Below are 16993 nucleotides of genomic sequence, written 5' to 3' on the forward strand. Positions count from 1 at the left end.
GGTCAGAAAAGTGTACAAATTAGGTGCTGCATTGGCAATTTGAGCCCATTCTTCTCACCTAGTACATAGGTGGTTTAAATGAGCAGGTTTTGAATGCATTCAGACCTGGATTTGATTAAAAAAAATTTGCTCTAACTACTTAGAATCTCTACAATAAAACCTGGAGCGTGTCACTACAGTAGTAATGATTTTGATTTTAGTGTTGAATTATGAGACTGTATGAATTATTTTTTCTTTTAAAAAAGATTTTTTAAGAGAGGAAATAATGACATTATTACTCCATTAACATACAGTATTAAAGATATACTATGCAGATTTTTTTTTCTATGAAACAACATATAGTCTCATACAGAAGTAAATCCTGTCAATCATCACTTATGACCCAGTGTGGGGGGAGGTGTATTTATCTGCAGAGACTCTGCCCTCCACCTTGATTTTCTCATTTTCGTCATATTTTGCTGTTGAGCTTAGTCCTGGGCACAGCACACAGTTTAGGTCAGGACTTTTTAATTAAAAAGGTTGCAACCACATTCCAGACTGTAGCAGCACGCATCCAGGAGCAAGTTACGAAAATTGTGGATGTAGCACTGAAAATATAGTGAACAGTAAATCTGGGGTTGACTATTGCACATCTGTCCGTCCTGGAAGAGGGAGCCCTCCTCAGTTGCTCTTCCTGAGGTTTCAACCTTTGTTTTTCTCCATTAAAGGGTTCTTTGGGGGAATTTTTCCTTTTCCGCTGCAAGGGTCCTAAGGACAGAGGGACGTCGTATGCTGTAAAGCCCTGTGAGGCAAACTGTGATTTGTGATATTGGGCTTTATGAATTGAACTGAATTGAAATTAACTGACTTTCACTTTCCCCTGCAGTACAGTACTGTTTACAAACAGTAACTGATGATTCCTGCATAGTATATCTTCAAGGTTAAAGATTAAAGGGATAGTGCACCCAAAAATGAAAATTCAGCCATTATCTACTCACCCATATGCCAAGGGAGGCTCAGGTGAAGTTTTAGAGTCCTCACAACACTTGCGGAGAGCCAAGGGGAGAGGAGGTAGCAACAAACCCTAATGGAGGCTTATGGCGCCCCAGATTCAAACGTCCAAAAACACATAATTGAAACCACAAAATATCTCCATACTGCTCGTCCGTAGTGATCCAAGTGTCCTGAAGCCCCGACATAAAAAATTGTTTGGAAAAAACATCATTTGAACTCTGTTTTTAGCCTCACTGTAGCCTGTAGCTCTAACTGCCTCTCTGTGCACCGCATTCACATGTGCGCACTTGCGCAAGTCAATTATGTGTTTTTGGACGTTTGAATCTGGGGCGCCGTCAGCCTCCATTAGGTGGAGTTTTGTTGCTACCCCCTCTCCCCTTGGATCTCCGCAAGTGTTGTGAGGACTCTAAAACTTCACCTGAGCCTCCCTCGGCATATGGGTGAGTAGATAATGGGTGAATTTTCATTTTTTGGGTGCACTATCCCTTCAAGTTGATGTACCAGTACAATTAATAGTATGATTTTGAGATATTAGATGGAGGTTGCTGTATTTTTTTTTTTTTTTTTTTTTCTTTACAAGTCAAGAGATGGGTCCAAATAGAATACTGTGGAGGTACTCACCTTTTTAAAACATAAGATTTAACCTCCCTTTCCATCATTTTTGTACATTTCCTTTTTAAAGTATAATCAAGTAATAAACTGATACATTTAAAATATATAATTGTTTTTCTAAATTTGCATTTACATGAGGAATTAATAAAGGCAAATGAAATGATAAAAAGATCATCTGGAGTAGTAGTAAAACACATTCAATAATCCTTGTCTCGCTCTTCTGTTGCAGCTCCCATGCTTTCGTTCAGCCATGCTTCCTGGATATGGATTCTCACCTTTTCCTGATTTCCAACCCCACCTTCACGCTTTTCGCTGCCGAGGAGACAGTCCCAGCATGTGGATTCCTGGCTCAGGGGAGTCCCCGTCTTTGAACGAGGCCCAGGAGGACAGGCCTCTCCTCCACCCGTGCCACCACAAGCATGTTGCTGTTTGCCAGCAGGAAACATTGGCTTTTATTGAGCTACAACCACCAGTGACTCCTAAACTAAACGGTCTTGGCTCTTCGAGGCAAACTGTTATTCCAGAGGCCCAATGCACAACACACTCCCTGCCCCTGAATGGTTTCAAACACACACTAAACGAACTGAATGATATGCAGAATGGCTGCCACAGGACAGACAACGAGCATGAAACGACACTGAATTTAAACTCTCACACACCTGAGGGTGACTGCGAGCTTGAATGCCAAAATGGCAACAGGACTTCTTTGCAGGAGCAGACAGAGAAACCTCGTTCTGTCACAACACTGTGTCGTCCTCTCCACTCAGCTCTCAGCCTCCCTCTGCCATTCCCTCTGTCCTCTCTATACACAAACAGAGACTCTTGGGAATCTCAGTTACCCTGCTCCCCATCCTCACCTGAAGGTCCTGGGTGTCAGAGCCCAGACTTCTCCCAGCCGCAGAGGAGGACGTCACAGGGTTCACTGAAAGAGAAGTCTATCCGTGAGTGTGCGGCTCCTTTCACTATGACAGAGTTAATGTAACAAATCAGGCTTTACATGCTTTATCTCGATCTAATAAAGTTATTTTTTTGATTCCAGGGCGAAAGATGCAGGTCTATTCCCCAGACAGCCAGAGCGATGAATCTCTCAGCAGCCCGATCCTGGACGCAGACTACATCTTCCCAGGACCTTTTGCATCTTTCCTGGAGGAAGACCTCTGTGGATTATCTTCCCTGGAGGCCATTTCAAGCCCTTCATCCACAGACGGTGTTACAGATCTCCCAAACCTCAGTCACGATGATATTTTTGATCTACCCACAGAACCACTGCAGATAATAGAGGACTCGCTGCCAGGGTTGGGGTTAGAGAGCGGGAGTGTAGGGAGGTCAAGTGCCACAGGAGGGAGCTTTTTGCCACGCGGCCGTCAGGCAGATCAAGAACGGCGGCGGTTCTCAGCCTCAGAACTGATATCTAGACTGCAGCTGTCTCAGAGGAAGAACTCCTTCACCTTGAAGCTGGGGAAGTCGCTATCTGCACGGGTAGCCTCCAGGGACAGACAGAGCACCAACAGCATCAGTCTCAACACTGACTGTGAGTAGAGAACAGAACCAACATTACGGTAACATTTCATTGAAAAGTAGACCATAGTGTGTCACTACAAACAACCAAGAGCAGTATAAAAACCCATTACAATCAAATACCACATACCACAAAAACAGTTAAAAGCCTCAGTTTTTCAACACATTGCTCAGTGTCAAACCTCAACCATTTGGGCTGCTGTATGAAGAGGAAACTAACTCTTAACCTATTGGCTCCAGCCTTGTCTCATGAGGGCAAAGGTCAATATTTGGGACAAGTGAAATTCCAAAATTCACAGACTCTTAAACCTAATATGAGAAAATGTTTTACTTTAACTTGGAAACATTAGTCTCTTAATCAGTTATTTGACGAACAGAATTTTTTTATGTGAGTTCTGGGCTGTTGGTTAAACAAAACAAGCAATGAGGAGACATTACTTCAGGCTCAGGGCTAATAATAGGGACTAACTGATACTAATAGATACACCAATTTTTGAAAGTGGTTCAGTATTGACCACTCCAGCTGCAGCTGTGAAACTGGCTCCACTTATAGAGTTTATGCACAGTCAGTGTACGTCCACTCAAAGTGTTTGGTTTTGCCACTGACATGCACAGATTGTTATCTCAGTATCTGAAAATATTACGTAAAGGATCCCTACAGAGAAATAAAACACTTTTCCTTACCCTTGATAAGGTCTGTTTATTAGTGTGTGTATCCAAGTCTCACTCACTCACTCTCACCAAATCTACCTTCGGGTACAAATAAAGTTACCTTACCTTACCTTACCTTACCTTAGGTAAAGTCGCATTCTGAATTCTCTCCCTTTCTGCACTGTGGAAATCAACTAAATATTCAGCCGTAAAATGGAAATCTTTTAGGAAATATTAAGCTACTCTTTCTTTTCTTTCAACACAACACACTCTTCCAGGCACTATTCTCTCCAACTCTTGCTATAGTTTCTATGATTGAGCGAGACTTGGATCAAGCAAAAACGTAAGAAAAATGAATTATTTCTCTGTAAGGATCCTTTCTGTAATATTGTCGGACACTTAAAACAACAATCTGAGCATGTCAGTGGCAAAAACAAACACTTTTAGTAGATATAAATTGACAGTGCACAGTTGCTTGTAGGGGTTACGTTGCAGCCTGTCTCTCTCTTAATGCTGGGCCAGTTTCAAAAATTGTTGTCTCCATGAGTCGCTTAGACACAAAAACATGGGAAAATAGGTTAAAATTTCTGAAGTGTCCCAGTAAATGTAACTAATGAATTTATTGTGTTTATAAAACAATTGTCAACAGATGAATCATAAATGATAATAATTACTGGGGGCTTCAGATGCTGTGTAATCACAATGTGCCTGGTACGAGTCCAGCTTTAGACTTTTGTTGCATGTCATTTTGTTCTTTTCCCCTGTCTTATTTCCCCTCACGTCTCGCCTCTGTACTATCTAATACAGGCTAAAATGTCTAAAAAACATAGTAGGGAAAAGAAAATGTTTGTTACCCCCAGAGACTAGGTAACTGGGTAATTTAAATGTTTGGTAGATTAAGAAGAAGAAGACACAAATAGGTGAACTGCGAGCAAAGAGTCTAAAACAGCTGATTATGTCAAGAAGCTGTTCTGTGTATTTCAAGTGTTGCTGCAGTTTTACATCTGAAGAAGCTGTCCATAAACATCCAGCAAGGTGCAAACAGAGAGTACTGTTTCATGAACTTTTATAACATGAGGTCCATTGCTCTTCCCTGGACCTCACACCTGCACTGTCTACTTTCTATCCTCTTTAGATAAGTCCAGCACCAAGCATCGCAGCTCAGGAGGCTCTAGTGACAGCGCTCCTCAGAGTCCTGTTGGACCTGCACCTGCTCTGCCCAGCAGTGACAATGGCATGCCTTTGCACCGTTGGAGCACAAAACTCGGGTAAACAGACTTAGAATATTTATAAACCGAAAAGATTAAAAGACATGTATTAATGTCAGCTCACTTTTTTTTCACAGAATGCGAAAGAAGTCAATAGAGGAGGACGTCAGCACACTTCCAACCGTTGCTGGTTCCAATCGATTATCACGGTTTTTGCCCAGTTGTAAGTTTCCCCTTTTCAAGTCTTTTTAGCCAGTGCACCTCATTAAACCAAGATTTGTTGGATTTCCCATAATATCCTTTTTTACTCCCCTGCAGCGATTCTGTACCAGGAATACAGTGATGTCGCCATCAACAGAGAGATCCAGAGGCAGCAAGGGAAGGAGCCAGGCACAGAGGATGATGGGCTCAGGGACGAAGGGTCAGACGGGACCCCGTCTCCTTCTAATCTGTCTCCATCCAGCTCCTTCCGCTCATCACGAGGTTCTGCTTTTGCACTGTGGCAGGACATCCCCGATGTTCGAACCAGCGGCCAGCTCGACAACTTCAGCAATGAGGAACGTAAATTACAGGAGGTGAATGAGATGTTGCAGAATTTTGTTTATCTTTGGACAGCTGTCCGCTAGTTAATGTTCTGTAGATCAGAGGCTCTCAATCATTTTTCAGCCAAGGAGCCCTGAGAAGATAGAGAATATACCTGGGGCCCCCTCATGTTTCTCCTTTGGAATAATCTGATGTATTTTTTCACTTCTATAGCCTCAGCAATGCCTGGAGGCATCAGGCATTGATGACTACACAGTTCTTTCCTAAGATAAAACAAAACAAGATGAAACAGATTAACACAATGATGAACTATTTATTTTTAACAAAAATAAACAATTGTGCAACAGCAGTTGAAATAGTGTGAAATATCTCCACACAGCAGATTCTCTCCTTCGCTCCATGACGTATGACGTAGCTCGCATCGCAATAGATTTAAAGGGAAAGGATCGCCTCAGGTATAGGTTGCATTTTCCGATACCTGATCCATCTATTTTGATGATATCTGGGCCGATTTTCTATCCAGATATCGGATCGAAAAATCCCTATCACATATGTCAGGAAACACCCCACCTCTAAATTCTGAAGCTTTTATGGGTCTCAAAAAAAGGTGGTTGCTAACAAGTGGCTCAATGAAACTACATAACATCATCATGGCAAACACAGCTTTAAAGCCTCATCGTGGTAGGGATATTAAGTCGTGTGACCTCATTGTAGTTTGGTCATAGGCATTTGTTTGAAATGTTAGCTTTTTACTTCTGGCGATTGCAATTACACTTCAAAAATCATAAAAGTAGGTTAAATGTGTATTTTGACTGGTGAATTCTGTTTTATTGTCTTTGATATTAAGACATACAGAATGGACTATAGCTTATTAATGAGTGGAAGATTTCTCCCTCCTTGAAAATACCCGGGCTTTCCATGAATCAAAGTTATAGATCATAAGAACCTTAGTGATATTAAAGGACAGTCATGGACATAAAGGACCTATTATTCCTGATACTACAAAGTACCCTTGCTTCTTTTCATTTTCTGTTTCCCATGATGTCCCTGCCTGTTAAAATCAAAAATCACATTGGCTTTTTGACGAGATTATTGCTGCTGTTGGAGTTTCAAGTGAGGAAAGAAAGGAGTGGTCTTATTGAGAGTTGGTCAATGCTTGCTTTATGGACAAATATCTGTAATACTCAATGTGATCTGCCATTTTGCTGCTACTTTTTACTTCTGTTGTGCTTTGTGCAATGCCCTGCACTGATGACACATCCTTGATTACAATGGTTCCGTGCAAATCTGGTGTAAATGGGGACTGGTTCACCAGATAGCACCAAGGTTCCAGGAATCATGAACAAAACTGGCTCATGAACAGAGCTAACCTGGTGTAAAATGGGTATTTGAGAATCACTGCTGTAGATGACTGACTGACATACTCTGTCTTCCTCAACCTAGGCAAAGTTTGAGCTGGTGACATCCGAGGCGTCGTACATTCGTAGTCTGACGATCGCGGTGGACCACTTCATGTTGTCGCAGGAGCTCGCAGAGTGTCTTGGAGCTCAGGATAAGCAGTGGCTCTTCTCCAAGCTGCCTGAAGTCAAAGGAGTCAGTGAGAGGTGAAGTAACATGCTGCTGATACGCCTCTGTTACACCCTCAGGCCTTTATTTTAACATCTCAGTTATCTCCTTCTCTGAGTGTGTTTTCTCCTCACTCGTAGGTTTCTTGAGGACTTGGAGCACAGGCTGGAGGAGGACATTCTGCGGTTTGATGTGTGCGACATCGTCCTGGACCACTGCCCAGCTCTGAGAAGGGTTTATTTACCTTATGTAACCAACCAGGCGTATCAGGAGCAGACATACCAGCGTTTACTGTGAGTTCTTGCTGTCATCACATGTATGACATATCAGCTGTTTGACACTTAAATGTAAATGTATTCAGGCACTGTCTCTCTGTAGTGCATAAAACCCAATTGTTTCCTGCTGGATGTCCATAATTTCCTCTCACGGTGTCGAGGTATTATTTTACACCTGCATGACTTAACTTGCAGATGGTTCATCTAGAGGAGGCTGAAGATTTTTTTCTTAGGGTGAAAAAGCACGCTGGCATCCACACCCACTTTCACTAAAAGTTATTGAAGAGTTTTCTCTATATTTTCCCGTCTTGTCCTCGCAGGCACGAGAACCCTCGTTTCCCCGGCATCCTGGCTCGTTTGGAGGAGGACCCCATCTGCCAAAGACTTCCTCTGACCTCTTTTCTAATCCTCCCGTTTCAGAGGATCACACGGCTTAAAATGCTGGTGGAGGTACATGATTAAACATTCACTGCCAAATTCATGTTCACACTTGAAACCTAATTACTGTAAATGGAGTAATATTTGGACCGGCTACGCAATTTGCCGCAGCTGTGTTTTTTTTCCCAATAGTGAATAACAAGAGTATTGTTTACTCTCTTGGCACGTCTTCACAAAAACGTCTTTACTTTCCAGAACATCTTAAAGAGGACGACACCGGGCTCCCGAGATGAGGACACTGCCACAAAAGCTTTCAATGAGCTAAAAAAGGTGGTGATTATCATCTCTAATAGCCAGTTGGATAAGAACCAGTATTATCACTGGTGAGGCACAACAGTAATAACCATGCTGGTGTGTGTCTTTTTAGATCATCAAAGAATGTAACTCCAGTGTGCAGTCGATGAAGAGGATGGAGGAACTTATTCACCTCAATAAGAAAATCAATTTTGAGGGAAAGGTGACTGAAGTCTTGTAAAGTGTCTTTTTTATATGCAAGGTTGTAACATTTTGCACACGTGTTTCTTATTCAGCAGCTTCCTTCTCTTCTTTAGATCTTTCCTCTGATCTCTCAGTCCCGCTGGCTGGTGAAACACGGTGAACTCCTGGAAGTGGACACTCAGATGATGAGTATATCTGGATCAAAGCTCAAGTTTCCCACCAAGCCGGTGTACCTCCACCTGTTCAACGACTGTCTCCTGCTGTCCAGGAGGAAGGAGTGAGTTATATGCAGTCGACACAGAGAGACAGAAAACTAAAAAATTGAATTGAAGCGTGTCTTGTGAAAGGCAATAGCAAACATTTAGAAAATGTGTTGAATACAAGTAACAGGATAAGTCTATCTGAACACAATGCTCACATGCCATATAAGCATGCTGAAAGAGTAATGGGTGCTGCAATCATTCCTCTTCTTCATACAGGCCCAACATAACAACACTGTGATAATTAGGAAACAAAATCCACTGTTTCTATTTTGTGAAAATTTTTTAGAATTGCGTTGCCTTGCAATAGCTGCTGTTGCTTTAACCCTTGTGAGTTTGTGTGTGGGTGTTATCATGGTCAAATGTGGTCCTGGGGACCCCTGTTGTAGTGGGAACTACCACAGAAGCTGTTTTGAGTATATTTTGGCAGGTGTTTCTATTTATGTCTGTGGACAGATTTTGCCAATGTGATAGCATCACCACTGTGAAATTTTACAGGTGTGAAGCTGAGATCAAAATAAAGGCCATGTTCAAAGATGGGGGTAGTCCATGCAGTGGGATCAGAAGTAGGATGGTAGGAAGTATGAAAGGGTCCGCTGGCCCCTCTTGACTGACATTTGCCTCATGCCACGGATCACTGTATTGCGGCTGGAATACATCACAAGATAGTCGCTAGGTTTATTCATTTACTCTAATCAATTATATTTCTGTATATTTCCAAAAACAAAATTCTCTGTATTTGATGCATTTTCCTTTTAACTGAAGAGGGATCCAGGTAATCTGTTGATAGAGAGTAAAAGAATAGAAAAGCCAGGAGGAATTTTTTTTAAACAGATTGTAACTTTAGTAGAAATCCACTTGGTTTTGCGAATTCAGACTGCTAGCTTTGCTTTGGATGGACTTTAGAATGTATTTTTGCAAGGAACAAGGTTTTCTTTTACCCTATTCTTTAAGATATCTACACAGCCAGTACCCTTTCAATGTACATTTAACATGAGTATAGTAGTAAAAAATAGGTTGACATTTTGGGAAATATTTGCTTTCTTGCCAAGAGTTACATGGGAACATTGATAGCACTCTTATTCTGTGCCCTTAATATGATGCTAAAGTAAGGGAGTTAGCTTAGCTTAGCATAAAGGCCAGTAACTGGTGGAAACAGTTAGCCTGGCTCTGCTTAAAGAATTTGCCTACCAGCATCTCTAAAGCTCACTAAGGCATTGTTTAATGGGTGATAAAATAGAAGTATAAAAACAGGAACTTGTAGTTTCACAGTGGGTTTGTGTATTGGTCTTATTCTTGGCTGAGTGGAGTGATTTCCTGGAGTCTTGTCGTCACAGCGACTTTGCCAGGCAACAGGCACAGACTCCAACTTGCTAATTGCATGCTGGTTCAAATTTTTTATTTGGCGCACAGACATGAGAATGGTGTTGGGCTTCTTGTTTACTTACAGTTAGAAACACCATGTATTTCCCAAAATCAAAATGTCATGTTGTTCCTTGAAGATTGAATTTATCTCCTACGAAGTGTGGGATTTAAACATTTCTAACTTAGTGGCTACAACTCCTAGTGGTAGTGTCAAAGAAGAGTCTGTACAAACAACAATGCACGCCACTACCACTACCTCTATTTACCTGACATTAATGGTCTGAAAACAGCACACATAATGCACCAATTTTCACCAGGATTATATCTCTTTACTACAAACATAAACCACTGGAATAATTTGAAAGCTGCCAAACCACATAAAAATTCCACACATAGTGGCTTTAAAGATTCACTCACTGGTTATGAAAAAAAAAAATAGACAAGCACTGTTGTCTCGTGATCTTGGTCTTGATATTAAAACATCTTTTTTTTGCAGTACGTGGAAGTTCATGGTGTTTGTACACGCCAAGATCGGAGAGCTAAAAGTGAAGGACCTCAGTCAGAAGCTGCAGGGCATCTCAGGCTTCATCTTCCACCTGCAGCTGTGTGAAGGCCAGCACCTCAAACACCAGATCCTGCTTAAGTCACACACTGAGTGAGTAACAACACCTTGTCAACAATACTTAAGCTTCAGTCCAAACTGGACGCTTAGCAGATGGTGCTCTAACTGCCCTGTTTTGTGTCTACCAAGGAGCGGGAAGCAGAGATGGATCACAGCAATGTTTCCATCTGATCCCCTGGAAGACATCGAGCAGGCCAGTGAGAATGATGGTCAGTGGAGAGCTTTAGGCGCACTATGAATCAGTGTAAAGCTTTTAATTCTCTCATTCATCTTTCTCTTGTCCTTTCCCTCTCAGATATATCCCAGGTTCAGTGCATCAAAAGCTATCAGGCCCAAGAGCATGATGAGTTAACGCTGGAGAAGGCCGACATTCTTCATGCTAAGACCATTACAAGTGATGGTAAGAATTTGGGTAGTGTCCTTTTTTAAGATAAACTGCATTCCAAAGTCAATCTGCACTTAAATAAAAGTAACTTGTGTCCATAAAAAGTTAGATTTGTGTTTCCCACTGGCTGACGGAACTTTTAAGTCACTCCAGTCAAAAATGTGTTTATCTTCTGTTTACGTACCTAAAATGTCAGACCTTGACTTTACTGACTGTATCTGTTTGACACTAGAGAGGTGTTTTCCCATTCCTCTACTGAAGGGGGCGATGTCTGTGCACTTCCCTACAATCAGAGATTCAAACATAGCCCAGGCAAGCTAGATTAGATACATCACTAATATGAAAGCCAGCACTGTCTAATTCAGGAAACACATATCAACAGGGGACCAGACTTCAACACAGCAAAGAAACCTCCAGCACAGAGCAGACTTATTACGTGTAATATAAACATTTCAGCCAAACAGAATATATCATTCTGCAAATGTTGATTAGACCTCTGGTATAATAATAATATGAAAACAATATGACAATAGGGGTAATTATTGTATGTTTCACAATCACTAACACTGTGACAGCCACTGACAGTTAGCCCACAAGCTCACATACAACATAAACATATAAAAACTGAGTTTGTTTGTAACCGGATCGAGACCACCTCTTCAAGAAGGTCTCGGTCCGGTTGTTTTGGCGCTCACCCGAGTGCAATTGCTGTGTTCACACCTGCCCAAAGGAACTTGAGTTTGATGAAACCAAACCAAACAGGGCAGGTGTGAAAGCACCCGCAGTCTGGGTTTGATTGAGGCTAAAACATGTATAGCTGAATCTCTCTGATGTTTCCTCTGACGCTAACAGTGTTGATCCGCACTGCTCTTTCATTGGTCAGTGGCGGTGGGCGGGACGAGAGTAGAGTAGTTGTTTTCTAACTGTTTGTGTGGGAAAATCATGTCAAACAAAATATTGATCGTAGCAGAGTATTTTACATAAGAATGTATCTAGAGGGCTACTTTTAACAGCATGCAGAGGTGTGCAATTGAATGAAGCTCAAGTCATAAATTTATGACACAAATGACAACTCAACTTGATAAAATAATAAAGACTTGCAACTCGACTTAGCATAGATGACTTGTGACTTTAATTTGACTTGAGACTTTCAAATTAAAAATACTTGATACCTTCCCCCAAGACCAAAGATTAAAACGTATGTTATTTAAAATGTCAGGATCAGTTCATTTCCCTTCATTTCCTGAATCAGCTAGCTATAACGCTGTTAATTCACAGCAAACTGACACTTAATTCTCCAGATCCAGGTTGTTTGAACCAATCTAACAGCATCCAGAACCATGAAGAACTAATGTTACATTACTGAGCAGCACTTGTAAAAAATGATACCAAAGATAATTTTGTTTGCGTATAAAAACTACAGATGGTCGACAAATAATGAATTGCAGTAGGCCATGTAAAATGTGGAGGTCAAAAATTACACATGGAGACACAACAACTTTCAAAGAAGTTGTTTCAACAGACAAATATGCCTTTTATAAAGCACTCGTGACATTATGACATGTTCAGGACTTGAAACTCAAAGTTTAGGACTTGGATCTTGACACATGCCGTGTCTTTAACCACCTGGGAAATGCAAGACCAGGCGCTGCCTTCTCTGTGCCAGCTTCCAAGATCATGGTGGCAGGGTGTGTCTGAGTTTGCTAAGCAACCTCAAGAAGCACCATATCATAGCCTGTTTACCTGAAATCCTGAGTACAGATCTGATCTTCTTCCAGGCGCTGTTTGTGTGTCGGCCTAAAATTGTTAAAAATTGCTAAAATTGTCCGTGGGACAGACGTAAAGCTCTGGCAGCCCTGCACTAGAATGATCAACTTCTTCTCCATATTACCACAGACTGACATTTATGGAAAAAGGGAGAGACATCTGTCCCCTGTGACTGGTTGGTCCTTGTCACATGACATGTGGTGCGTGCTGCTGCATTTCAAAAGTTGAATTCAGTTTATCTCAGTTGCGCCCAGAAAAATAGGCGCTCAGGAACACATGTGTGCCATGGCAGCTTGCTCTGGCATTTGAGCACACCTGCCACATGTCTACATTGAAAACAATGAATTTGAAGGTGCAAAAAACACAGCATATGTACAACCCCTAAGTCTTGGGACTTGAGACTCGTCACTTGCAAAACAATGACTTGGTCCCACCTCTCTCTGTGAGTGTGTGTGTAATGGTTTGATGTCTAAGGGTTGTTGTCTTTTACCAGGCTGGGTGGAAGGCATCCGACTGTCAGACGGGGAACGGGGCTGGTTCCCCAAAACCTACGTGGAGGAAATCACAAGTCGCAGCGCTCGTCTCCGCAATCTCCGAGAAAATATCCGCATCAAATGTGTCACGCAGAAATTAGAGGGGGAAGACTAACTATCTTTACTGCAACTAGTCATGTGTGTCTGAGTTGCTAGGTTGCATCTTTAAGCTTCTGGGTCATTGTTTTCATTTTAGATATGTGTGGGATCTACATGTAGTACGCAGGTGCTAAATCAACAACGTTTTTCACTGTGTATCAGCATTTTCCTTTAGCATGCTAGCTGCGAAAAGCTTTTAGTTAAAAAGGTTTTTATACAATAAGAGTCTGTTGACATTTTTAACAGTTTTGCCACACTGAAGTTTCTAAAGGAGCAATCACTTTATGCATGCCTTCTGTGAATGCATCTTATTACCATTTTTAAGTCTGAGAAACACATGCACATTTATCAGCACAGGCAGTAAATGTTCTCATATCCAAAGGTAAATGTTTACACTCCTTGGCTCATGTTAGAGAAGCCTGTCACTGCATTTTTCCTCTGCTGTATTCAGTCAGCTGAGCTCTGTGAGGGGCAGGAGATTCACTCATGTAATGTCACAACATCAAAATGTCGCTCGAGGCAGCTTCTTCGTCTGAGCTGCATCAGGACACGTCAGAGGCCTTTAATCTTTCATCTTTGTTCTCACTGAGTGCTGCTTTCATTTCAGAAGGCAGATAAGAAGCTGTCCTGCTGTGTAGTCAGTGTATTCGACAACAGTGTACACTGGTTATGAGAAGAAATGCCTGGTGTGGTTTTGTGTTTTATAGTCCATCCAATATTTGATACACTGCAGTGCATCATTTCCATCCATGTGTCAAAAGATGTGGATTGTTAACACATCCTTGCCTCCTTGTTAAAGAGGACAACACCCTCACTGTATGCACTGTATATAGTCTGTACTGTAGTAACAATTTGGACTGCATGAACTCTGATAGTTGTCCAAACAAGGCAACTGCAGAATGACGGTTTAATTTTTTTTTTCTTTAAAGATGGTTTCACTATTCTACTGTAACATAAATGAAGGACAAGGTCATAGTACACAAATACTTTTTTTCTGTTTGTTACCTAATCTGTTTAAAAGATTAGGCTGTCTATAGTCTATGTTTTTATTAGAAAGCCCACAAATAGCCCCACTGTTCAGAAATATTAAAGGGGACCTATTACACTTAGTTTACAGTTCACACTTTCTACTAGAACATCTTAACATGCTTTGATAATCAAAAGACACTTTTTTTCTTCGCACTTCTATTGTTGTATTCACCCTCAGTCAGATGCTCAGTTTAACGACTATCTCTTTAAGCAACTCTCCTGAAAAAGCTCAGTCTGCTCTGATTGGTGAGCATTTCAGGGTCTTGCATATGCATGCAAAAAATCTTTCTTAAAGGGTTCAGGGATCTTAAACCTTTGAACCCTGAGCTAAATGTTGGGGTTTCTTTCAAAAACATGGGCGAAAAAAGCAATGAGCTACTTGGTAAGAAATGTCCCACAAAATGCAAAAAAAACATTAATAGATTCAGAAAATTATTTTTAAAAATGAGGTAAAAGAACAAGGCTAGGGAAAACTATATTTATAATTATTGTCACAGTTTTAAATTATGTTATTGTTTTGTTTTTTTTAATACATTTTAAGCAGTTTTTTGGGTCATTTCCTTGTTTGTTTTTAACCTTCTTTCTTTCTTTTTTGTAATTTTTTTCCCTTTTTATTAATTTCTTGCAAATTTTTTGGGTCATTTCTTCCTTCGTTGCTCAGAGCCTTCGTCCAATATTTTTGAAAGAATTTAAGTCAATTTGGTCAGGTTTTAAAGGGTTAAGAGACTCCAAACCAAAATATTCTGTTCTAGCAGGAATATCATCCGAAATTAACAACATTGGCAACTAAGATGACATGTTTCTCTGACGTTAGCATGTAGCTACATGTAGCAGGGTATCAGTAACGTCCCTGGATCAGATGACCATATAAAGAAATTTGTCATAAGCTGACGTCAGCTTGTCTTGACAGTAGAATTTTAAAAAATCATTTGAATATTAGTATTCAAAACAAGCCTGAGGTTTTTGCTCACAAAGGCTAGTTTTATGAACATTTACCTCGTTATTTGAAAATTTGGCCACATTTGAGCATTGACATTCTGAAGTTATATATCTGACAGCCAATAAGGAAAAAGCATAATAGGTTTAACAACAGCACACACACACTGTAGTTTATTCTAAGCTGATCCCTCTTACACCACCCGGTAAAGGTAAATACTGACTAGAACACCAAATGTGTATTCATCCACAGCTAAAAATAGTCCCCAACAAATGCACTATTTATTTCTGTTTGACTAACATTTGCTTATAACTACAACGCCCAGCTGTTTGATGGGATGCTTTAGCCCTTTTTGATATTAAAACTTATATTGAAACTAAAATTTCTGTCTCCAGTAGGAACAAGTTGGGCTTTTGTGTACCACGGACAGGATAGAGAGGTTGGAGGATGTTGGATTTGTTTATTTCACAATATTTGTTGTCAGTAAGAGAAATATAAAAGAACTGTCCTTTATAAACCAGGAAATAGTCACCTACCAAATTCACCTCGGGTTGCATTAACATGGACTGTCAGTGTGGTTTAAGTGCAAGTTTGCTTCACATATACTAATTTTGAAACTTTATACCCAGTTTACTAGAAGCTAGATCTGGATCAAGTAATACGCAAAGCACTGAATTACATTTAGGCCTACATTGTCCACATCGTTCCCCTCATCAAATGACCAAAAGCACAGTGTAACTGAGCTAAGACCTGTTGTTAAAGAACCACTATAATCAACATTCAAATGTAAACTCTTCCAGTGGCACATGAAATGTTTATAACCCCTTTATTTTCTATACCTGCGTTGTTAGTTGTAATTTAAGTGGTTGCTGTTGCAGCATGTGTATTTATACTCCTCTAGCTGGTCCTTCTCTAAGGAGATTCTGATGTAAATGTACTTTACTGTAGATGGCTTCATGTATAAAGAGTAGAGAAATGGTTCATGTACTATTATGACTGTAATTTATATGAACAAAGATTCGACAAATATTATTACCTTCCTGAACTTTAAACTTTTCAGTCTGATTCATTTCTAATACCCTAATAAATATAAATACTGTAATACACTGGATCTCTGCACACTACTGTAAATGTTTAACCATTTAAATAAATACAGATACTTCCAGTTTATGTTGTGTTGAATGACTGACTCTTTGGAGGTTTCAAATAGTTTATTGTGGAAAAGTCAAACATTGTGTATTTCACGGTAAAGGCATCAAAGCTAAATATGTACATTTTCTTCAGTAACCTTAGCAGCTCTACAGTCTCTACATCTAACATTTCCTCAGCTGTGGTCTGGCCTCAAACTGGGTCACAACCTTGTTTCTGTTTTTCCTCACATGAAAGGGAGCTATGAGTGTCTTTTCAGTCCCTCAGAGTGAAAAAAATCACCCAATTATATCAAAACAGGGTGAGAACATTTTACTGCTGTTATCTCCATTCTGTGGCACAGTTGGACATTAAAGTAATATGTACATGCTATCTACACATTCTCTCAGATTTATAATTACAGTCAAGCTTTTCTACATTCAGACGAGTCAGCTGCGCCCGTTGATGCGACACTGGTCGGCTGTTATCATCGGTTCCTGGGACTCCTTCCTGCTCCTCTGCAGCTTTGGCATGATTGGAGGTGCAGCGCGGCTCACAGTGACGTGGCTGTTTCTGTCTGGCTGCAGGTCACAGAGAAAATGTTATTGTTACAGGGTTGCTTCACA

At 40.7% G+C, this 16993-nt stretch overlaps 1 protein-coding gene across 1 annotated transcript in view; it reads left to right on the forward strand.

Moving 5' to 3' along the window:
- The window catches only part of arhgef19 (Rho guanine nucleotide exchange factor (GEF) 19), a 35062-nt gene extending 18653 nt beyond the window's left edge, over positions 1-16409 (forward strand). Inside the window, exons 3-17 of the mRNA XM_033628233.2 lie at positions 1835-2546; positions 2645-3136; positions 4910-5042; positions 5120-5205; positions 5301-5557; positions 6969-7129; positions 7232-7384; positions 7687-7816; positions 8000-8074; positions 8172-8261; positions 8356-8519; positions 10364-10522; positions 10619-10698; positions 10785-10889; positions 13135-16409. Of these exons, the coding sequence (XP_033484124.1) occupies positions 1856-2546; positions 2645-3136; positions 4910-5042; positions 5120-5205; positions 5301-5557; positions 6969-7129; positions 7232-7384; positions 7687-7816; positions 8000-8074; positions 8172-8261; positions 8356-8519; positions 10364-10522; positions 10619-10698; positions 10785-10889; positions 13135-13289 (2931 nt within the window). The 5' untranslated portion in view covers positions 1835-1855 and the 3' untranslated portion in view covers positions 13290-16409. The remainder of the gene's footprint in view (positions 1-1834; positions 2547-2644; positions 3137-4909; positions 5043-5119; positions 5206-5300; positions 5558-6968; positions 7130-7231; positions 7385-7686; positions 7817-7999; positions 8075-8171; positions 8262-8355; positions 8520-10363; positions 10523-10618; positions 10699-10784; positions 10890-13134) is intronic.
- The last annotated feature ends 584 nt before the right edge of the window (positions 16410-16993 follow it).

This window comes from Epinephelus lanceolatus, chromosome 8 (assembly GCF_041903045.1).
Source record: "Epinephelus lanceolatus isolate andai-2023 chromosome 8, ASM4190304v1, whole genome shotgun sequence".
Taxonomy (NCBI): domain Eukaryota; kingdom Metazoa; phylum Chordata; class Actinopteri; order Perciformes; family Serranidae; genus Epinephelus; species Epinephelus lanceolatus.